The sequence below is a fragment of the Urocampus carinirostris genome, chromosome 9 (assembly GCF_059441175.1).
Source record: "Urocampus carinirostris isolate Australia breed hairy pipefish chromosome 9, RoL_Ucar_1.0, whole genome shotgun sequence".
Classification (NCBI taxonomy): domain Eukaryota; kingdom Metazoa; phylum Chordata; class Actinopteri; order Syngnathiformes; family Syngnathidae; genus Urocampus; species Urocampus carinirostris.
In genome coordinates this window covers 21,148,116-21,173,473 of record NC_142357.1, presented here as the reverse complement: position 1 = coordinate 21,173,473, position 25,358 = coordinate 21,148,116, and the positions used below count along the sequence as shown (strand labels likewise).

Genomic DNA, 25,358 nt, shown 5'->3' with positions numbered 1-25,358 from the left:
ATCCTTCCCCCTCATTGATTTCATCTCCACTCTTGAATGGAAAATGTCATCAACATTTGTTTGCTTGTAAAAACATTTCAATCACTCCAAATCAAGGTTTTTTGATATATATTTTATTGAATTTCATAGGTTACTGGTATGCACAACCAAACATGCATTTTAAATAACAATAAATATATAAATAGGGCTCTTTAAATAAGAAAACATACTCTGTCTCTTAGGTCCCAGAGTGGCTCTACTGTAATGTCGGAAAAATACAGTGCTTCAACATTCCCTTAAAAATAAGGCTGGTTATTTCCATCAGTGAAAGGTGCTTGATGTCAATCGTTCATTTGAAAGAAATGCTTTCAAAACATTGTTTATCGCCGATGTGTAATTACATAGCGATACATAGATCAGTGTTTAAAATGGTTATCAAATGTAATACATTATATCAATCAAAGTTCTGGGCTGCTCTCAAGAGCCATTGTCATTCCTCAATGTAACGTCTGTTCCTTTTGACAGAAATTTGTGTAAATGACTTGGGGGTGGAATGACTTTTTACAAAATGAAGCAACAATTCCATCTTGTCCAGAAATCCATTCAAATGAGTTTTGGGCCCCTGCTTACAGGCACATTGGCTGGAATTGGTCAGAGGCTGTCAAAGAAGCAAATACAACGCAACACTTTTGGCATTGATTTTTAATCTGAACAATTCATTTTCGATGCAGTACTTACATTGCTGTATTTCCAGTGGTTAATGGTTTTGTTGAGGAACTCCACGGAGTCGTCGATGAATTCTTTAGGGTTGCACTGATTTCTGATGTTTCCGTCGAGTTCTTTCATACTGCAGTCAACCGCAGTTGTCATGCATAGCGTCTATGTGTGAATAAGAGAAAATGCTGACTTTAAACTTCCTTTGGTGTGAGACAAACAGTTGTAATGCTCACTTCCTGTATTAGATGACCCTGAGTGGGGTTATGAAATGAAATGAAATGTTTATTGAAGGTATTGTTAGATACCTTAATCAAAACATGACACACAAAAAAAAAAAAAAAATAATGCTGAGAGTGAGCATGGCCAAATATGGTCACCTTACGCCCCCTCCCCTAAGAAAATTTGACAAATACATTTCTGCCAACCTTTGCTCAAAGGTTTGCACCGTATTTGCACTAACAAAAAATTCAAAATTTTTGGTATCCTGAAAGAAATAAAGTTTCCATGCAAGTTGCTGGTAGGTCTAGGCACCCGTAACTTATATCTGTGACCACGTAAACCATCAACACGACAGAACTCAAAAAATTGATCAAAAGGCACATCGATCATTCCATGCAGTACTTTGAACACAAGTGTTCCTAGGCTTTGTAGCGTATTATGAACTGACCGATAACGGATAATGGATAATGAATAACGAAGATAGATCAATAACCCTTAAAAACCCCAAACCCCCCACAAAAATTAAATCAAATCGAATTCTGCGGAGCTCCAAAAAGTCCAAGTTCAGTCTTTGTAGTCTTTCCGGATATGACAAGTTGTGCATCACAGGTATCCGTTTCGTATACCGACGTTGAACTCCTTCCAGTAGGTTAATGTCCTTGAGTAAGTAAGGGTTCCACACAACGCTATTATATTCTAACCCGGGTCTAACATAAACGCAAAACATTTGAACTAAGAATGCTGGGTTCTTGTTGTAAAAGTGTCTGTAAATGTTTGATGCTATGTTATTGGCTTTGTTGGTAATTTTGGCGATATGCGTGATAAACTTTAGGTTTGAAGTAAGAGTGACACCCAGATCCTTATGTTCAGTAACAACATGCAAATCATGATCATTAATGTTATACAGCGGAACAGAAAGTTGCGCTAAATAAGCCACTTTACAAATACATGGAGAAACTGGATTTACTTTAAACCCCAGTGTCTAAGACACAAATGTTTGCATAACATTTTCTCATCATTTCAAAGAATCCGGCCTCACCTTCACATTTGCAGGTGCATAGAAGGTCGAATTTGATGGCTGTGTGCAAAGAAATAAATGCAAACATGAGTTTAGAAAAAAATAATACCTCCTGAATATCAAATAGCAATTAAGACTCACACACTTAACCTTCCGCAAAAAGTCAATCTTGGCATCACTTATATGGAGAGAGTGTGGAAGAGGCTTTGCAGAGATTATGCCAAAAAAGAGAAGAAGAAAAAAATAATAAGTAAAGGTGTTTTCCATTGTGGCCATGGCAGATGCATCCAGGTAAAAGGCTCTTGGTAATGTGAAGCCCCTCTTGGTTTAATTTAATATATATAGCTGCAGGGCTGTAAAGGGTGGGCTTATTAGGTGTCAGGCAAATGTATCAATTGTCTTTATTTTCCTATAGTCTTGGGATTTTTTGTGTAAGGAAAAAAAATCCCTTGTGGCCTCTTGTAATCTTGTGGTGAAAGTAGGTTGGTTGGTCTTTGGTTGTGGTGCACAAACATTTTGCTTATTAATCACAAACACCTGTAACCCATGAGAGAAAATGAAACTTAAGGCAAAAAGAGACAAAACCTTTATTTTTTACGTCATATACATTTTCAAGTCAAGTCATATTTATTTGTATAGCCCTTAATCACAAAGAGTCTCAAAGGGCTGCACAGACCATCGATTATTGCAAACCAGAGACTATTATGACACCATCCCCTGATCTAAAACCTACATGAGGGCAAATAATACACCGATATTGTCAACATAAAATATCGGTTATTCATATGCTATAGAATAGAAGTGTATTTTAAGTTTAAATTTAAACATTTCCACTGAGGTTGCAGATCGAATCTCAGGGGGAATAGCATTCTACACCGCCGGGGCCCGAATGGAGAACGCTCTCGAACCTGCTGATCTCTTCCTGGCTCTTAGGATCACTAGTAGACCAGCATTTTCAGAGCGAAGCCTCCAGACTGGAACATAGAGGGAAATTAAATCTGAAAGATATGAGGGTGCAAGTCCATGCATGATTTTGTATACGACCAACAAAACCTTAAAATCACATCTTAAGCTAACAGGTAGCCAATGCGGGTTAGCTAAAATCGGGGTAATGTGATCAAACTTTCTTGTCTTAGTTAAAAGCCTCGCTGCAGCATTTTGTACCAGCTGCAGGCTCTATATTTTGGACTTCGGGGGACCGGAGAGTAGAGCCTTACAGTAATCGAGACGGGAGGTAACAAACGCATGAATTATAATCCCTGCATCCGACTGAGACAGCATTGGGCAAATTTTAGCAATGTTGCAAAGATGGACAAAAAACCTGTTCTAGTAATATTTTTAACGTGTGTTTGAAAGGACAAATTGGGGTCAAATGTGACTCCTAAATTTTTGACTGAGTCACTCTGGGTGATATTACATTTGTCAATGTTCAGAGCAGTGAGAACAAATCACGGCATTTAGATGGACAAATAACTAACATTTGGGTCTTTTCAGAGTTAAGGCGCAAGAAGTTGAGTGACATGCATTCTCAAAATTTCCACAGTTTAGTGTGGCAGATTCCCCAATATATAGTTGAGTGTCATCTGCGTAGCAATGGAAATTGATATTATACTTGCGAGTAATATCCCCTATTGGAAGCATGTATATGCTGAATAAAAGGGGGCCAAGTACTGAAACCTGCGGAAAACCACAGGTAACATTAAAGGGCTCGGATGTCATTTCACCATACTTAACACAGAGGTACGATCTGAACCATATGAGGACGGTTCCTGAGAGACCAATCCATTTTCCAACCGTTGTAGTAAGATATTATAGTCAACAGTGTCAAAAGCAGCACTAAGGTCCAGCAGCAGCAAGAGTGATGAAGAGCCGGAGTCCATTGCCAGTAGAAGATCATTGGTTACCTTAATCAGAGCTGTCTCAGTAGAGTGGTTAGCCCTGAATCCTGATTGCATTGATTCAAAAAGATTGTTCTCGGATAAAAAATCATTCAGCTGCTGTGCCACAACTTTTTCAAGTTTTAGAAAGAAACGGTAGTTTTGACACAGGTCTATAATTACATAAGCTTTCTGGATCAAGGTTGGGTCGTTTCAGTCTAGGTTTAATAACAGCAGACTTAAAAGTTGCTGGAACTACACCTGAGGTGAGTGATATGTTTATAATAGTTCGAACTGAAGGTCCAAGGACCCCAAAAAGACCTTTTAATAAGCGAATCCGGAAGCGGGTCAAACAGGCAAGTCGTCGGTTTGGCCGTATTCAAATTTTTGTTTAAGAGAGCAATTGATAAGGATAAGGTAAGTTATGTTTCATATTGACCAAAATTAAAATACTATCTTAGGAAAATACATACCTGTCAACCCCCACGGCTCCATGCCCTTACAAACTCGTATTTTCCCTTACAAAATAACAAATCTTACACCATATTTTTTTTTTCTGAACGTGTTTGTGTAGTTTAACATGTTATATTGTACATCTGTTGCGTTATATCATATATTTTGTCCATTAACATTTTGTTGTGAGATACTGAGTTGCTCGACATTAATGAGGTTTATTATAAAAAAAGTTAAAAAATGAAGTAGCTTGGACTTTCACTGTAGAAGGAAAAAAATACATGCAAATATAATTAAGTAGAATAATACATTTTCTTATCAAATTATGAATTCATTTTCTGCATTAAATTATTGTTGGTAATATACTGATCTAAGGGATAACCAAAATCCTATATTTTTTCATTTTCTCCTTTTATACTTCCTTTTTTTCTTAACTTCTTTATACAACATGATAATTCGTAATATCATGCATCAAAGCAAGTGAGCCGTTTGAGAACCTGCTGTCTTAAATGAGTTGAGCCGAAAAAAACGGTTCTCTAAAAAGACACTGATTTCCTTTCACCACACAACTACCACATGGATGCAATGGGAAATCCCCAGGCGGCAGACGCATGCGCACAGTAATATCAAACCGCTCGCTTCAGTTGCAACGAAAAAAAACGATACCGCGATAGAGGCAACCGCGGCGAACTTATTCGACTTGATTGATTTGCCGTTTCGTGATAGTCGGTGTATACCGGATGGTACCCATAATTGACAAATTTGGGTTTTTCCGTACAGATTTTCTTGTACGTCGTAGACGTCTTAAAATGCATAATAAACGGACTTTGTACGGCAAAAACATACAGGTTGACAGGTATGAAAATGTAACGTATAAGAATGCTTTTGTAATTAACATAAAATGTAGTCATTGAAGTCTTAGTGTGTAATATTTGACCACTAAATGGCACTGTTGTCCAATGCGAACAAAAACCAGGTCTGCAGCAATACGAAAGACAAACACGGTGGCGACCATAGGTTTGGAGTCCACAATGAAAAAGTAATACAATTTCTCGACCTATAATTATTTTAATGTAAGCATTAGCATTGGTATGATAGTTCATTAATGTTTGCCTAGTATTCAAATGAATGTTTATTTTTTTTTGTGAATCCATTTTTTGTACCAGTAGCAGGCACTTAATATTACAAACGGTCCCTTTAAAGAGAAACAATTGCGTTATGATTTGCATCATTGCATCATTTTTTTAAGATTAGTATTGTATGTTTTGGGACTAAAATTCCTGAGGATAAATTGCATTAGATCAAAATGCACAATTAGGCAGAAAACATAAAATACGTTGCACATTATTAAAAGTCAGTTGTTTTTCATTTACACTAGATTTCTGGTTGAAGACGACAGTGGTAGTTTTTGACAAATTACCAAAAAATGTGTACAAGGCAGCTTCTCAGTTAAAAGCCACCCATCTGTCCAATTATGAAGACACTGGAGCTACAGCGTAAAGTGTTTTATCTTCCTATGTAGAAACTTCCATTTTATGGAGAAAAAACAAGTTACAATCTAGAAAATAATAAAATTCTCAAAGGATATCATTAAAAAGATTAATCTATCATAATAGTCTATGAACTGTGATCATAGAACAAAAGCAACTGGAGTAACTGAATGAGAAGGTTACTCATTCTAATACCTTTTTAATAAAAGTTTGTTTTGGTTTTGCATTAATACTGGGGAACCTAAGAACCCTTTTCTTTTGTTAATGATGACCCATGGGGCACTACACTGCATTCAGCAATATAATTCTGTTGTAGAAAACAATCATTCCATATCACTAACTCATGTTTTTGCTGAAGCAGTTGAGGGAATGGTGGTTGACGTTGTTGTTTGCGTCATCAACAGGATGCAGGGTTTCCCCCTTTGCAAGTGAAAGTCAGTTGTAACAATGATGTAAAAAGGGTGAGCAAGTCATCATCCAGGACATCTTGTAAAGACCATAGAGCGAGAACTTTTAGTCGAAGGGCCAAAATGTTTCCAATCAGCACAAGTTTCGAGTTGGCTTATGACAAAGCATTGGATTTCCTTGAACATTTTCACAAAAGGTCCTCTCAAATGATATGCGGACCGCCTACTCCCTTATTATGAAAGGGCAGCCTATCTATTTACTTATCTAGTCAGGTAAAGCCATTGGAGCATGAGAGGTTTGGCGGTCGAAACAACTTGGGCAGTAAACCTCACTTTCAAAAATGCTCGAAAAAAAAGTTTTCATGGAGTTAATGTTTATGGGGCATCATCATGATTCTTGTCCTTATTCTACAATTTTCAAACGCACAAATTTACAGCTGAACTTGTTAACATACACAAAGTATCCCTTAGCGCAGGGATCACCAACCTTTTTGAAGATATGATCTACTTTTTGACCATTTAGCTTAAAAGGGCTAGCAGTTACATATACTGTAGTTTCCACGCTGTAAGCATGGTTCATACAGGTGCTTGAAATCCTTAAATGCTTGAATTTTAATGGTTTTTTTCAAGGTTTGAAAAGTGCTAGAACTTTAAACGCTTGAAATTGTTGCCATATTTCTTAGGTTAGTCCTGGAATAAGGGATTTACACTTGTTTTATGGATCAATCGATCCATCGACCACTAGGGTTTTAGTGGCACCATTTCCTGTGGTGTGTCTGGGGCAAGTACAGCCTGGTGGCGCCCATCCCTCTCCAGGCCAACATGAACTATAAAAGAAATTCTGGTCCTATTCTATGCTGTAACCAGCAGAGAGTGCTGCTGTTTCAATTCTTCCTACTAAATGTTAGATCAAGTGTGTCCAAACTACGGCCCGCGGGCCAACTGCGGCCCAGTTTTTATTGGCCAGCAGCAAATTCTGAAAATATAGTTGAATATGGCCCGCACATGGCGCTTGAGCTTAACTCTGTTGCACTTCTCAATTTTAACACTAGATGGAGCCAGTAACAGAAAAGGTGCTTCTCCACCCATGCATTTGGGATCCCCTGAACTGGGAAACATTGGAATTGTGTATTCTTTGCTTATTTAATGAACCTTCTTGTCATTCATTTGAACTGCCATTGAAATTCATAGTGTCTTACTGTGTATCTTATCCTGACTCAAAATAGATTGATTGTTAATTCTAAACCCTATCAGTGCAGGTAAAGGTAAATTCTGCTACTAAAAATAGGTTAACAACGAAATTAGAGTAGACGACCGGCTATCAAACTGAAAAATAAATAAAACATTCATTCATCCATCCATTATCTGCACCGCTAATCTTCAGTAAGGTCGCGGGGGTGCTGGAGCCCAACCCAGCTGTCTTCGGGCAGTGGGCAGGGGACACCCTGAACTGGTTGCCAGCCAGTGCAGGGCACACAGGGACAGACATGTCATTCGCTCATTCACACCTAGGGACAATGTGAACCGGTCTATTAACCTGACATGCATGTTTTTGGAATGTGGGAGGAAATCGGAGTGGCTGGAGGAAACCCACGCAACCCACGGGGAGAACATGCAAACTCCACACAGGAAGGTTCTATCTTATGACCTCAGAACTGTGCCGCACACGCTCTAACCACTGCCCCGCCCTGCTGCCCGAAATTAAACTTATTTAACAAAATAAATATTCCCACTCCTCAAACCTAGAACAAGTCCATTAGCTTTTTCTTTCTACACTCAGGTATTGCTGAGGTTTGTATTTGAGACTGTATCGCTATATACAAAAAAATATAATTAACATTTTTTTCTCCTCCTGGCCCTTTCAAAAATGTTTAAGCCAATGCGGCCCGACACTCAAAAAGTTTGCCCACCCTTGTGTTAGATCAAGAGTAAAGTAGCCCCAAGGAAATATGACATACATCAAACACTGAAACCCAAATACATGAACTTCTGATGAAATTTATTTTAGATCACTTGAAACAGAACAAATCTTCATTTGCCTAATACAAAATATTAAATGGATCTTTAATTCTTTCAGTGGGGTTTTCTCCATTGTTGGCTATTCTTCCGGTCTACCTTTGTTCTCCAATTTGATAAACAATTTATACAATTGTATTGAGTTTTTTTTTTAACACAATAAACAATCATCTAAGAGCACATTAATTGTATATTTGGCATCATCTAAATCGTATTGAGATTTTTTATGTCCTGCACAAAAGAGAACGTTCTCGGAATTTTATATACAGCTGTCTTTGTGTGGTTTTAGCTCTGAATAGGGACATTTCACACCTATCATTTTGTTCTCATATTTTTGGGCTTTTACAAAATTCACACGCCATGTTTCCTTGCACTTAAAAGCTGCAGTCTGGGTTCACAGACATGATGTGGTTAAAATCCCATAGTCAAGAGACCAAGTGACAATTGCCTGCTGGTGTTCGGTTAGCTATCATTTTATGAACTTAAAAACAAGTTAGGGTTCCAACCAGGGTCGGCTCCCTTTTCACCCCGGAGGTTTTCTGCCCAGGTCTGGCCCACTTATCTGTGGAGGACAACTTAGAATGAATGAAACAGCAGCCGGCTCTTATGATGCATTTTTATTGAAAGAAATTCGGGTATATGTTGATAAGTTGACAGAAACACTTCAACATTTATTTCATTGACCAGCTAGCAGAGATGGAAGCTGCTTTGTGGCCGTCATAGACTTTCTGGACTAGTTTGCAGGCTGGGTGCGTCGTTGCTGTCATGCACTTTCCGGACAAATTTTCAACATGTTACCTAGTGTTTACTATGTTTGTGTACTGTAATGCTAGATCTATTTCACCCTGGTCATCCTGGAAGGGGGATTACCACTTGTGAGGCCCCTTCTCAAGGTTTCTCTTTTTCCTCATGCTGAGGTTTTGAGTTGTTCCTTGCCCGTATTTTGGTTTAAGATCAGGTAATTGTAATCCTGTGCAGTCCTTTGAGACATTTTTGTGATTAAGGGCTATATAAATAAATGTGACTTGACTTTACAAAGGACAATTTTATATAAAGATTCTGATATAGATAAACACATGTTTACCTAAGTAAGGTATAAGTTCTTTAAAATCAAACCACCCATGGCTAAATTCTGGTGGTGCTGTTGGTTCCACCTAGCACCTTTCTGCCCATTATGTCTAAGTCATATACATTCGCGCTGTCCTGTGTTCATTTGAGCGCTACTGAAAAGAAGAGTGGTGGGCCAAACCAACATAAAATTTGGGGGGGTGAATTCCCAAATATGGTAAAATTCACCTTATCTGCTACAATGTTGGTGTTGCTTTAAATGTGGCCAAATAGCTGATTTGAGAATGAATGCATGGGTAGGGTTAGACAGTGTTCTATCTATCTATCTATCTATCTACCCTGGTCATATCCCTTGAGAGGGGTGACCGACAGCAAGACACACATACAAAAACAAAGAAAATAAAAATGGGAAAAAGTAGCAAACAACACACAAAAAAATTGGGGGACCATGGCCAACCCAAATGCCCAAACACCCAAACAAGTTAAGCACCTCGGCACCCAAATTGGCGATACTTTCGTCCCTCCAGATGAAACCGGACACAAAAAAGTGGCCATGTCACTCGGGTCAGGGTGACACAACACACTCTTCTGTTCAACAGCAGGGCCCGACAGCTTTCACTGGTTTACCCCTGTCGCATCATACAGGTACCCTGCCCATCCCCTAGAACACGTCTAAACATCCCACTATCCTTTTACAACACTTTTCCACTCATTCCTATCACCAACAAGAGCTCTGGCTTCCACTACATTTAGACCTCTTTCCTACAGTACATTCATAACACCATCCATCCACGTCATTCGCGGCCTTCCTCTTGGTCTCCTTCCATTTACTTCCTCATCCATCCTCTCCATGTGTCCAAACCAATGGAGTACTCTCTTATCCACACGCTTGCTCAGTTCCACTACTACTCCAGTTCTCTCTCACAATTTCATTTTTTAATCTATCCAATCTTGTCACTCCTAACATACTCTTCAAAACTTCATCTAAAAAACATTTAATCCCTTCTCAGTTTTTAATACATGTTATAATTATTTTTCTCATTCAGCCAGCTCAAATTCAAATCGCCCGTTCTTCTCGATTAGTCACTCTGACATTGGTTACAATTTAGAACAATGATTTCAACATTCTTTAAAAAAAAATGGTTTTGTCTATGGCTTTTCCAAATAAAAATGTTGAAGTTTCAATATTTGTTTCATAAAATACATTATTTTAAACTAAAGTTGTACAGTTCACCTCAATTCAGAGTGTTTGTCATATGGACAGTAAAGAACCACGTTTCCCTGCACAATGTAATTCTTACTTTGCTGTCTGCACACTTGCCAGCATAAAAATAGAAACTAAGACAATATACATGTATACTTAAAATAATATTACGAATATTACTAGATAAAAATACAAGATTAACTCAAGATCAATTAATGAGTTCATGAAGTTCAGTCAAAAAATAGAGGGGGGAAAAATCCTTCCAAGTAAAATCTGCTTGGCAATGCCAATTCAAAAAAAAATCGTGCATCGGATAAAATGTTACGTATTTACAGTAACATACAATGTGTTTTTAAACTCAACATAACAATACTGGCTTAGCAGCTGTATTACATAGAAACTTTTGTTTTGTATTTGTAAAGTGATACATTCATTTTTCATGTTGAAAGGTACAAGCCTTGCAAGTGTAACTTTACATTGTTTACTGGTTCTATTACGCTTTATGTTGAAATCTTACATATTTGACTAGAGAGGTACTCTAATTTTAGAACAATTACTGTGAACTGTACTTCACTGTACTGTAAACCTATGGGTTTTTAACCACAATTATATTAAACCTTTTTCAGTCATTTGTCAATATGGGTAAACATTCCAAATCACCGTTTCAAACCTTTTGCAACAATTGAAATGTGTGCATTAATGTGAAAAGAAAAAAAAGGGGAAACGCTGGCTTTAAGTTACTTTATTTTTCAAAAATAGTTAAATAGTTGTTAAATATGTAATAAAAAAACGAGCCGTTAGGTGCCTTCATGCATAGTAAGTGTAGATCCCCCACAGACTTCAATAAATGCAAACAAAATGCCATGCCCACCAGAGGGCGATAAAGTAATTTCTAAGAAGCCATCTTTTTATAAATAAATTAGTTAAAAAAATAGGCCACAGCTCATCTTGGATGTATTTTCTTCTGGTCTGGGGCTTCCTGTCTGATCACTTGGTGCTCAGTCTGCTAATGGCCTGGAGAGGGAAACATTGTATCAATTGGTTGATTTATTCTTTTCTTTTCAGTAAAGTGATTGCACTGTAACCTAGTTCTGTTTTACTTTATTTACCAGCGTCAGGGTCTATGTTGTTTTATCTTATGATAGTTCCATTTTTTTGTGTAAAAACATTACTAAATAATCAGCCATAAGCAGCAACTTTTCACCATGCTCCTATTTTTGAACACAATTATTTGAGTTGTTCAAGACGAATCACATTAAGCCTCCTGTCGGAGTCTTTTAATAAATTCTTTAGAGCAGGGGTGTCAAACGGACACAGAGCCAAATCGATTTTTAAAAGTCACAAGCCAAAGGCCAGATTGATCGAATGTTGAAAATGATGCTTATAGCTTAGTGTAGGATTTCTCAACTGGTGGGCCTTTTCCTTGGCAATATAAGATGAAAAACAGAAGGTTTGTTACACTCCTTAACAGAAGGTGGCGATGTAGCCCTGCTTGATCTCTTCTACCTGTTCAGTCAATCAGCGCGTCTGAGAGGGACCACATCTCATTTTAATGTTTTATTTGCTTTTTCTGCCCATAATAGTGGGTCCCAAGAATGTTCGTGATAGGGGGAAGGAAAAGAGGAAAACAGTGACTTCAACTATCGAGTCAAGAAGGAAATACAAAATTGGTGTACGGGTAAATGACATTAAAGCGCTGCTGAAAGGTACAGTAAATAGTTTAAAAATTTAATATTGTTATAATTTTACCAGTATATTTATCTTAACTAACTACATAATCAAGTAATTATAAATGTTTAGGTGCAGGCTTGATCAATATTTAGAATTTCTTTTAGTATGTAGCTATTTTAAAGCAGTTTTAGTTAGTTGCTTGTATGTGATATAGGCTTGGTACTTGAAGTCTTTTTGGTTTTGTGGTCTTTATTTTAAGTGAATATATTGTATCTCCGCTTTAATCTGCACAATCCTCTTATTTCAGAAATTTGAAAAGTTGAATTTGTTACTTGAGTTGGGTCACAGATTGTCATCAGGGTGGCTCCCCAGTTAAGAACCACTGAACTAATGGAATTTTCTGAAACCCCCAAAATGTATTCCAATTTGATCAGATAAAAATCAGCAATTTTTTATGCATCTTTCAGTAATTTAGTACTATTCAGGCACCATTAGTAGCCTTTAGTTCTATTTTTACAATAGTAGGCTAAATGTATTTCAAAGATAAATAATAATATCAATTTTCTATCAATCAGCTAAAATGTTGTTTCAAAAATAATTAATTGAAATACAATAAAGCGCAAACATCTATTAACAAAAAACAAGAAAAAGTAATTTACATTAGCAACAAAAAAACAACAACACAATTCTTTGTCTCTAATATAACATAATAGAATAGAATAGAAAATCTAGATCATGTCAAGGGCTGGAGAAGACATTGTTGTGGGCTGGATTTGGCCCGCGAGCCTCTACTTTGACATAAGTGTTTCAGAGTCAGTAACTTACCCGATGAAGGAGAGACTCTAGCCTGTCGACAAATTCTTGGGCAGAAGCGGTTGGATGCGAATCGCATGTTTGGCAGGTGGACTAAAAAGGAAGGAAAATGAACTTCATAAAATATGAAAAATTAATTGAAAAATTGATTAATAAAAGTATTCCCTTACCACACCATTTGCTGATTCATTTGCAGATTTGCAAAAGTCAAGAGCTCTCTCCTGTAACACCAATTTCATTTTCTGAATCAATTACAGAGCCACTTCTTCATAATTTGTTCTAGGACCATGCTTCTAGGTTGAATTGCTCGTGTAAAGAACACATGTTCTTGATATGAAATGATTAAAAACGAATTGGTCCATTCCCGTCCTCCCAAAAGTGTCCAAGTGAACCCTAAATAGCTCTGCAACACATCTTCCTGATCACTAGAAACACATTCAAATAGTAACTAAACATAAAAAATACAGTTAAGATAAATAAGAGAGTATTAACTAATTGAAATGCGAGTTTATTATGAGCACTTACTGTCGTGGGATTTGAACGTAATTAGTTAACTTCCACTAGAATTGTTTTAAGATTGAACGCCACTGCTTGTTCACAGCAGTGACGACAACTTTTTATGAAAGCTGACCATGCGCCTTATAATACAGTGCGCCTTATATATGGATCAATATTAAGTCGCAAAGTCTTGCAACTAAAGCAAGCAGCCGCCGACTAGATTTTCCCCCGAAGGCAAAGTAGTCCGCGGTGTATGCTGGGATTTATATACCGGCGTTTCATTTCCTAACCAATGTGTCAATCATCATTTGACTCAGTCACTATTGGCTAAAGTTATTCGGAGGTAAAGGGGGCGGATCCGTTTTATCATTTACAGGCTCGCATACGCTAAAGTGGCGAAACAAAGCCTGCAATTGGCCGAAAAAGATGAATGTAAATCACACGTTGGTAGGGTTGCACTACGGCATAGAGAAAACATTTTTTAATATTGTGTATTTGTAAATATTTTACTCTCCTGGATTTACTACACTCACGGTTGTAAGAAGACCATGGTTACGTATCATTAATGAACGTGAAGGCTGCAAGAGAACTTAGGTGGACTATGCGGATTTATATTTTCCCGGTATCTTGTTTTAGAACGATCTTGATGTTTCTGTGATGAGTCTATTTTTAAACTAAATTCAATTCAAAGTGTTTATTGTCATATGCACAGTAAAGAACCCCGTTTCCCTGCACAATAAAATTCTTACTTTGCTGTCCACACAGTTGCCAGCAAAAAATAAAATGGAAACTAAGAAATGTTTGTTTGGTGACATCGTACGGACACCGCATCCGCACGTGTCTACGACACGTATTTGCTTCTTTGCAAGCTTTTGGAATGTTAAGGGGGTAATACGTTTGACTGAACTATCTGACTGTTTTGTCGACATTCCCATTGTAGCGCCTTATAATCCGGTGCACCTTATGTATGGAAAATATAGGACCAAAAACAATTTTTTGGGGGTGCGCCCTATAACCCTGTGCGCCTTATAGTGCGGAAAATACGGTATATGAAGGAGGTTGAAAGTGATGAGACTACTAATCATACATAAACTTACTGTCCACTTAAAACTAAAGTTACTGTAACTTTAAATGAACATACACACAAAACCTTTTTGCAGCACATTTTTTTGCCTATAGTAGTTTGCATGTGCAAACTGGAACTAGCTGAGGCTTGCTGTGAGCAGTCACTACTGGTAAATAGTCTCTAGTGATAGCCTCCGGGACTGCTCATGACCTGTATTTTTCTATGTATAACGAGCAAGATTTTTCTCTCCAAAAACTCGTATAATGATATATTTGTCTTTAGAAAACCTTTTATGAAGAGGTACCTCTTTATAACAAAAAAATCCTAAAATAAGTGCTTCTTACTGTGATGGGGTGCCTGAGGCTTCGGTAAAATTTCTGTTGTTTTCGTTCAGTGGTGTTGAACTGCACATGCAAACTGGCCCGGAAGCATTGTAACGCTGACAGACAGCAACAGTCCTGAAATAAAAAAGGAACAAAAGAAACATAAAAATCTGACTCATTGTTTAACAAATTAGATCGATATTATGGCTGCAACTAATGATTATTTTAATAATCGATGAGTTGGTCCATTATTTTTTTCAATTAATCAATGAATCGGGTTTTAAAAAAATATATTTTTGATTTCGCCTTCATTATTCAGATATTTAAGTTTTTTATACATAAAAATAGTGTACAAAACAACATAATATTCTATAATGTAGATAAAAAGTTAATAATAAACAAAGCATACATACAAATCCATGCACCTGCAAATATGTAAGATACTCTTCATACTACCTTATCCAAAGATCATATTACATTGGGAATTATCAAACAAAAGACAAATGTAGAACGGGCAATACGTTTTACTTTATGGTTCGTGAAAAAATGTATCCACAAAAAAACATCAAGAGTGTTTAACACACTTTTCAAAGTTGGTCAATTAATTTATTTATTGGGTTAAATCTTTAAATATGATAAATATTCGTCATGTGCAAATGATATAATGATTAAGAATCTGCCCCTTGTGTTGAGTTAAACATGTCATCTTTATTTTTTTTACCTTATTTTATTATTTTTTTCAGATTTCCTTTTTCTGTATTTCTGCAGTACTTCATTAAAAATTGTTAACTTTGTAGTGTTTGATTATTCAAAGCCAATTTTGTTTGTAATGATGCATAGTTCAATTAAAAAGTTTTAAAAAAAAAAGTAAGATATTTTTTTTGTATTTGAAAACAGTCTTGAGGTGCTCTCTGTCTGTAAGTGGTGCTACAACCCTCACCTCATATCAAAATTCAGTGCATCTTTGTTTGCGTTGATTTAAAAAAAAATTGTTACTCAGAAATCGCACTAAACAACAAATCGATAATGAAATTAGTCACCGACGTTTTTAGTTATCGATTTTATCGATTCGTTGTTGCAGCCGTAATCGATATCAACAAGAAAGTCTTCAATAATGAACCAAGAGTTTTGGGCAATTACAGACATATTGAAACATGAAAACATGGATAAGTTAGTTTTTTTCCATTTCTGTTTTAAGCAAACTTCATTCAATTGATCAACTGAGTTATGCCGTACTTCTTTTTAATTTATTTGACCCCAAATTGTACATAATTGTTAGTGTCAAAATAACATTATGTGATGGGAAGATGCTTTTCACTATGTCGCCAAGCAGACTGTTGAGACAAAGCCCGTCTGTTTGCAAAACTCCTCGAGTGCACTTTAGCTGACGCGTTATATTTACACAGAGAAAGTGAGAATTTTTTCGGAAGCACAAAATTGAAACAAAAACTAACAACAGGAAATCGGCCATTGAGTGGTAGACGTCTGAAAGAGAACAGAGACTCAAAGTTCTGCCATTAACCTTTTAAAATTGTATCAAGTAGACATTTTTGCATGTGGTAATTTAAGTTTTCCTTCTATTTTATTATGTATTTTTTCTTTCAAATTAAGTAGGATTATTCACTTTTTTTTGCAGATTAATGAAAGAGTAGTTATTATTTCATCACCATGGAGAACTTGGGACATTTTCTCTTAGTGAAACAAAATGATCTATTTCAAACAGCAATACAGTATACACAATACATATATGGATAGACAACAAACATAGACTAAAATCATTCCAGGAAATGTTATGATAGAAACATAAAAATGTAATAAAAAATAAAAACAAAAATGATTTTTAAGATCATTTTATTTGAATAGTTAAGATTCATAGTGCAAGTTGATATGCACATAACACTTTTAGGTCTTTACCAAAATGTATTGAACCTATGAGTAAAAGTATGGTACGTTATCAAAATACATTTAAGAAACAACACTTAGTATATTTCAATTTTTTCACTTTATTTAAAGGTCAAATGAATATTCAAAATGCAAATATTAAACCTAGCACCTTATTAGTTCAGACTTTGTATGGTTTAATCATGGTTTTAGAAGTATAGTTACAAATTTCATAAAATAATACTTTTGATCTGCTGGTAGACAACTAAGTGTAGTGTCATGATTACTGATGTGACTCAGCTGTGCCCGCTCAATTGGCGCCAACTGACGCGGGTTTTGATTGGCTCCCTGTCAGTATTTGAGTCCTGTCCTGTTTGTCCCCTGTTGTCAGTCCGTCTGCGAACCTCAGTGAATACAAGGAGAACTTTTTTCGACCCTGACTCCTACCTATCCCATTTTGCTCCTGTCTGTCTCCGGCTACGACCCGTTTTGATCCTGACCACGTCTGCTCTCTCGTCTTGGCTTACAACCTCTTTTTGTCCCCGACTACGTCTACTCTCCCGTCCCGGCTACCGACCCGTTTTTCCATCCCTGACACTGTCATCGCTCGCTTCGGAAGAACCACTTCTGTGTTCGGATCCCAATCCGAGTACGAGAGCAACTTTCTTCCCGTGTCCAGCGAACACCGGATCGTGGGCGCAGCCCTTCCTCTTTCCTTCAGTAAAACTTGTGAGAAACGTAACGCAATTGGGTCCTGTTTCCGTGCTGGTCCTGACATGTAGTCATAGATTTAATAACATTTTCAAAATAACTCCCACATTAAAATTATTGTTCTCATTTTAAGTATAAATTTAAGTAAAGTACTTATATTGAGCATCATAATCAAATACATGTTTTTTCAAGCAGAACACAATGTTGAATATTAAAATGACTAATTGTATAAATGCTTATAATGCTAATAAATACTGTCTGTTCCTACAGTGCAATGGTACCAATCCAAATATAATGCTCATCAATTTGCACGCGACTGTAACATTAAGAGTCCACAAAATGTATAACGTGGCATAGTAAGACTTACCTCAATATCCTGCGGCGGCGTGTTCACCAACAGCTCTCTATGCTGCAGGACACAAACAATGTGAATAGTGACACGCGTGGCAAATATTTGCCCACTGTACCTATGTTTGATTCATTTACAGTACAGATTTAAAAAAAAGTCCATTAGACTTTATGCTGACATGGAAATGTGTAAAAAGTAATTATTAATCCAAAACTAATCAACTATAAAATGAACTGCCAACAGAGTGTTTGAAATGAAAACATTTTTATCAGGGATGCAACATTTTTTTGTTTTCTAGCAAAATAAAAAAAAATAAGATCTGGAAAAACAGCCCCCCCAAAAAACAATGTCATTATGTATGTTCAAATGTGAGATGAGCCCTGTGAAGCTGGCTCCACCTGGGGAGGGTCTGAGCATCTTTTCTTTTTACACATGAGAAAGGAGATGAATAACGCTGTCAAAGTTGCGAAATCTTACCCAAACTTTTAAATGCCAGCAGGACCTGGGCTAATATTTACATGCTAACTCTGTTTACAGTTGAGCTGTTTTAATTCATAACCAAGCACGTACTTTATGTACGGCACTAAATCCGTTCTCATTTAAAGTAGATTGGTTGGGGCTAAACTTCGTGCGAGAATTATTTCATGAAATATTCAATACTTATGTTTTACTTTTTACAAATATACTACTTTGACCCATTGCATTAGGCTGCGCCAAATACCGCATCATCATCCCTTATCCCTCACATTTTTGTCCCTCTTCACTGTCCTGTCCACTAAAATCTCTATTCATTCATTATCTGCACCGCTTATCCTCAGTCGGATCGCGGGGGTGCTGGAGCCCATCCCAGCTATCTTCGGGCAGTGGGCAGGGGACACTCTGACTGGTAATGCCCCCAAAATATGCAGCACCTACAGTAAAATCAATATTTTCCTCATAACCATCCATTTTACTTCAAGTACTACATTAGAATACATTTGCTTGTGTTGATCTACATTTTACATCTCAAAGCAGTTTGGCTTCATCTGCTACACTTGGTTGTTTGAGAAATAAGGTTTTTTAAAAGCACTTACTGTACATCCTCGCATATAAGCCTCCAACACCTACAAGCTTGCCCCTAAAACTATTTTAAAATAGTCACATACTTAAAACACGAATGAAACGTGTAACAAAAAACAATAATTATTCAAATGTGTACATATGCATTACTAATATAACGGTAATGAAGATAAGATTGAAAACATTTCACCACTTACTGTACATTTAAACAGCGCTTTGATGGAAGAACCTCGGACACTAATTTTGTATTTCGCAGTGATTTTCATCTTCGACTGGATTGTTTTTGTCACTGTTTTTCACTTTTCCTTTAACTACCACCAAATATCTTGGGACTCATTATTAGGGGCAAAAAAAAATCCACGCACTAAATCACAGTAAAATGAGATGTGATCCTTCTCAAATACAACAGGAAAAAAATATTAGGCAAGAAGAGAGCATGAGAACACCCAATATCGTGGACTACTGGGTGGCTACGCCTGTCTTACCCCACTATAATGTTCGTTTTGTTTTATGCGCATATAATCAGCTTCCCGTGATAAAGGTGTTATATTTTTTTAGTTCCAAATGTGGCTTATATGCGAGTATGTACGGTATACACCCTTTTTTTTAATTAGGATTTTTTTTTTAAGTATTTAAAAGCAGAAGCTAGTAATATACCAGTCAGTTTTCTTTTAATTGTTATTTTACTGAGCCTTTTAAGCAAATCAGTAAAAATTTAGACTTTTTTTTTTTTAATTTTGCTCTCTCTGTATTCGGGCCAAGCGTGACACGTTCTCAGGTTTCGGTTTTGGTCCAAAATGTTTATTTCGGTGCATCCATAATTGTTATTGTATGCGAGTTATTAATTAATCGGCAAAATGATGGACATACACGCTTACCACAAGTGAGTCTTTGACGTCACCAAGCTGGTTTAGGACTTCCACCAGTTTTCTCCTCCCCAGTGTCGCGTCGGTGCTGCTCGCCAAATAAGCGCTGCAAGCTGCCAAAAGGCACAAGAACTCAAGTTTCATGTTCATGTCAGATTAAGGGAGAGCAAAAAAGCGGCAAGGCGTTTATACGTTTTTCTGACGATGGTCGTTCATTCTCAGAGCCCTTTTTATAAGAAAATCCCAAGGGGGCCTAGGAAAACCGCCTCGTCGAGAGTCTGTACCCTGCAGAAACTGGGGTGACTAATGACCTTATCTTTTCCGTTGGCAGTCCGTAGTTTGCGAGCGGCCTTTTCGAGCAGAAGGATATCACTTCCCATTCCTGCCGCCGTGTAGTGATGCCGTCAATTGCAAAACATCATGTTTGCGATATGACGACCATGGTGAAGATGTGGACAAAGGACCGCTTTTGATTTCAGGTATAATTAAAAAACATTCCAGACACAACTCACATTGGTCAATAGTACATGCCACTAATAAGAACGATACTAACTACAACTGAATTACATTAAGATTTAAACTACAAATACAATAAATTATAACAAGACATTTAAATGATAATGGTAATAATGATAGTACTAATAGTCTGTAGTCTGTACAACCCTTTGAGACTCCTTGTGATTGAGGGCTATACAAATAAACAAGACTTGACTTAAATGCATTCAATAAAGAACTAATGTGTAGTAATTTAAAGTTATATATAATTGAAATGTGCTGTCCAGAATTTGAAACTTTGTTACCCTCTGCCGTCGCAGTCTCATTCAGCTCATTTGTAAAGGAAGGGGCATTTCTCAGATAAACTCTTTTTTTTTTTTTTCCATCTTTTCTGGGTTCGGGTTGGTGTTTGGACTGTATTTAAAACAGGCCTTTTCTTACTTTTACCATTTTCTTGATACACTAACAAAAAAACTGCAATGATGAGCATAAAGTCACTCTCCAGCTTCTCCCCTCTCCACTTCTTTCCTTTTACCTAAAGTGTTGCGCGTTCCAGAACAGCGTTGCTAAAAGTAGGATGAAAGCAGGTGGGATTTTTATTTATTGAAGCTCTTTGAACTCATTTGGGCATTGTTAACACATACTTGATAGAGAAAATATTTTATTTTTAAACTTTTTTAAGGACAACTAAAACAATGCACCCCACCTTTGAATTAATTAAACTGGGAATAAATTCAATTTAAAACTATAAAATAAAGAACAGGTAGAGCGTTCTCCATTCGGGACCCGGTGCTGTGGAATGCTCTTCCCCCTGAGATTGGATCTGCAACCTCAGTGGAAATGTTTAAATCTAAGCTTAAAACACACTTCTATTCTATAGCACATGGTGACAATATCTGTATATCATTTGCCCTCATGTAGCTTTTAGATCAGGGGATGGTGTCATAATAATCTGTGGTTTGCAATAATTTGTGGTATGTGCAGCCCTTTGAGACCCCTTATGATTAAGGGCTATATAGATAAACATGACTTGACTACACAAATGTATTTCATGTAAAAACGTAACACTTGAAATAAACTGCACTTTTGCGCACATTTAATTGATGGAGTTTTTTGTTTTGTTGCAGCAATTATATGTTGCCTTAATAATCATGACCCAAACCAATACATTACAAATCATGATTCATGGATCCCTTAACCGCCAGGGTCGAATGGGTGCTACTTTCTGTGTTGTGTCTTGGTCAAGAACAGCCCAGCGGCGCCCATCCCTCTCCTTTTTTTGCGTATGAAACAGATAGTCACTGGTTTCCATGGTTGCCTGTAGCAGGAGAAGCCTCTGGAATCTGTGCAGCCACATCACAACAGTTGGTGGAATGGAGTTTGAGGTATTGCACAGAGTGTATCAAGGAAGCAAGGTTTTGGGTGCTCTGAGGAGAGTGATGAGCATCAAGAGTATGGATGTTAAGAGAGGACTGTATGAGAGTGTGATTGTGCCGACTGTGTGTATGGTGCAGAGACTTGGAGCCTGAATGCAGATTCGAGAGCGAAATTAAAATTAAATTAAATTAAAAGTGCCTGAGGAGTATGTTAGGAGTGAAAAGATTGGATGGATTGGGAAATTAAATTAAATTTCCCTTTTGTCCCATTGCAGAATTGTCGATGATCCTTGTTTTAGCTTTATTATTTATGTCAAATACTCTTATCAGGAATGCAAGGTGCTTTTTATACTTAATATTAATTTAGGTGACTTGATGTACTCACCACTCTTTTTCCAAGTTACATAACAGTCATGCCAGATGTACTGTAATTCCATTGTCTTTTATAGTTACATTTCTCTTTTAGTTGCCGATTGTGCCATTTTTCCACTCAACGTTAAAATTCTGTGCCTAAACACTTGGAGCCTGAACGCATATATATATATATATATATATATATATATATATATATATATTATAATAATAATTTGTTATGAACATTATATGAAACGATATATAATACAAATAAATAATTAAAAATAATATATTTCTTATATTTTTTAATAGTAATAACAAAGAATAATGATATATTTTATCAAATGTAAATTATAAAATAAGTATCTAAAAAACAAGTATTAAAACATATTAAATAATATTGAATTTATAATAATAGAAATAAGGACTAATAAATAAGAATACAGAAGCTAAAATGTCTTCTAAAGGTTTATTCATTTTTCTCATGTTGAGGTGTTTGGGTTTTTCCTTGCCCTCATGTATGTTTTAGATCAGGGGATGGTGTCATAATAGTCTGGTTTACAATAATCTGTGAAGCACTTTGAGACTGTGTTTAAGGGCTATACAAATAAACATGACTTGACTTGGCACCCGCTTTCGCTTAGTAAGCAAATAGGAGTCACTCTCACAAGTTGTGGAGTCTCTTAATATATCCTTTTTTTTTTGAAGGTGGAACTTTGGTCATTCACCTGCGTGTGAGGACGAGAAAACACATTTTATTTTGTGACTTCTCAAGTGCAAGCTTACACAACTTATGGGGATTGATACATTATTTTTATGAAGAAAAGCTTCCCTTTAGGAATTGAGAAAATGCACTTACCCTTTACAAAATATTACCCCTTTTTCCTCTATTACCTTAAATTCCGGAATACAGTGAGCTACTTTATTGCTACATATTAAACACTGGCTTTCGAAATGGTGCGGTTTATTCTCTTTTTCCTGTAGTGGTGGCACTGAGGAAAATGGCATAGTGCTCTTTTCCACAACGCATAAGCTGTGACATCTGAAAACATTCATGATGCCTTTCTAGAGGAGACATTAGATTGTTATTTTTGTAATTTAATTTTTATTTTTTGAACATACAACAAACACAAATAAACAAAAGGGAATGAGAAAGGTAAAAAAGAAAACAAAACGTCAAACAGGACAATATTGCAGTGTTGGAGTATCTTCCATGCTCAGGTCACTATTCAAAGTCCAGTCTTCATTGTTTATTATTTATGTCCTTATTATTTATCCATTTTTCCCATTTGTCCATAAATTAGGTCTCTTGTACTTTTTTCAAATGTTGCCCTCTCGGTTACAAATAATTCCTCTACAATGAACCCCCATTGCTCTACGGTGCGGGGCTCTTATTCGTATTACTTTTTTACTAGCGATTAGAATTTCTTACGAGGTATTGAACTTTTTTTCTGTAAGATTTCTTATGTGATCCCCTTATAGAGCTTGTCTTCTTTCTTTGAAAAAAAAAACACATTTCAGCTTCATTTTGAAGGAGCTGTAAAGAATTTGGAACATTTTTACTCACTGCCGCCATCTCCTGGCTTAAAAGGACAGTGTGTAATATTTAGTGGCTCCTGGTACAAAAAACTTTTATTCAGTAAAAAGAAGAAAACATTGATTAGAAGACAAGGCAAAAATTCATGAATTATCATACCATTGTTAAATTTGTATATATAAAAAAAATAGGTTGAGAAATTTATATTTCTTTTACATAGTGGAATCACAACCGAAGGTATCGCCATGTTTGTTGCCTTGCTGCGGCACTGGTTTGTGTTCGCATAGACAACAGTGCCATCTAGGGGTCAAATATTACATGTTGGGGCTTTAAAGTCATGATTTCAGCCTTTTGTCAGCTCATTCATGATGCGTTTACAACTATGTGCATTTCTTAAACGCACTCAAATGAACTATTCTTTAATCTTTCTTTGGGTTTGTACTACCGTACTTTCCGCACTATAAGGCGCACCTAAAAGTCTTATTTTTTTTCAAAAACTGACCATGCGCCTTATAATACAGTGCACCTTATATATGGCTCAATATTAAATCGCAAGGTCTCGCAACAGCCGCCGACTCAAATTTCCCCCGAACGTGGAGTACTCCGCGGTGTATGCTGGGACTTAAGACCATTGTTGCATATCATTATCGAACGTAAGAACTTAGGTGAGCTATGCGGCTTTATATTTTCCCGGTATCTTGTTTTAGAACGATCTTGATGTTGCTGTGATGAGTTGAGTGAATTAAACTCAATTCCAAGTGTTTATTGTCATATGCACAGTAAAGTTGCGAGCGAAAAAGAAAATAGAAACTAAAGAATGGTTGGCATTTCTTGAATCCCAAGACTTTAACCTTCCGAATGATATTTGAAATGATGCATTTGAGTGACATCGTACGGACACCGCATCCGCACGTGTCTAGGACACGTATTTGCTTCTTTGCAAGCTTTGGGAATGTTAAGGGGGTAATCAGTTTGACTGAATCATCTGTTTTGTCGACGTTCCCCTTGTAGCGCCTTATAACCCGGTGCGCCTTATCTATGGAAGATATAGGACCAAAAATATTTTTGGGGGGTGCGCCCTATAGTGCGGAAAATACGGTATTTGAAGCAGGACCTTTCTCACTTTCTGGTTTGAACAATTTTATTGACAATATTAACAGCAAATAAACAATGTGAGGTTTGAACAATTTTTCTCGACAATTTTAACAGCAATTAAGCATTTTCATGTTATACCTACAAATGGAAAGAAAAAACAAACCCAGTGCAATCAAAGCACCCCCCCATTACTCCTACCTAATGTGTAACGTCCTAGATGGCTTTCTAAAAGTAAAGATCAAAGCAGATGGGTGCATTGGAAAATAAAGCATAAGGGGACTTTGAACTCATTTGGGCAGTGTTAACACATAAGAGACATTTAACTTTTTTGAGGACACCTCAATGATTGATACTCAATCGATGCTCCTCCACTTTTTAAGATATGCCCTCTAGTGGTGAATTATTACACACTACCTCTTTAAAAGGACTATATCATAGTTCATTATTCTTTAATAATGATCCTGTATCAAAGGTTTTTATCCACTTCCACCGTCATTGAAGGAATGACACACACACACGAACAGAGAGACAATAAGTGGCTCAATGACACGGAAAAACAACGTCACAAGTTTCCCTTTACGACAAAGTTTCTGCCGAAAGTCGAGTTACTATAGTCAGCATTTTGTCTTCCTCTCGAAGATTCTTAATTTGGTTTTTCGAGAGTAACTTTCATCAAATTACTCATCTTTCATCCCTTTCTGTGTGACACAAACAATAGTCAGAAAAGGGCTACATTCAAAAGTTTCATTTTTTACGGAGGAAAAGAAAGTTTCAAATAAATGTATTCACACAACAAGTGGAAAAAGAGACAAAAAA

At 36.7% G+C, this 25,358-nt stretch overlaps 1 protein-coding gene across 1 annotated transcript; it reads right to left on the bottom strand.

The window, feature by feature from the left end:
* Positions 1-11,212: 11,212 nt before the first annotated feature.
* il21 (interleukin 21) lies at positions 11,213-21,146 on the bottom strand. The gene is made up of 6 exons (XM_088344035.1): positions 19,698-21,146; positions 17,779-17,820; positions 14,841-14,954; positions 13,103-13,153; positions 12,945-13,025; positions 11,213-11,462 (listed from the first exon to the last, which is right to left on the bottom strand). Exons 1-6 carry the CDS (start codon positions 19,833-19,835, stop codon positions 11,436-11,438), a joined length of 453 nt encoding a protein of 150 aa, XP_088200161.1. The 5' UTR covers positions 19,836-21,146; the 3' UTR covers positions 11,213-11,435.
* Between the last annotated feature and the right edge of the window lie 4,212 nt (positions 21,147-25,358).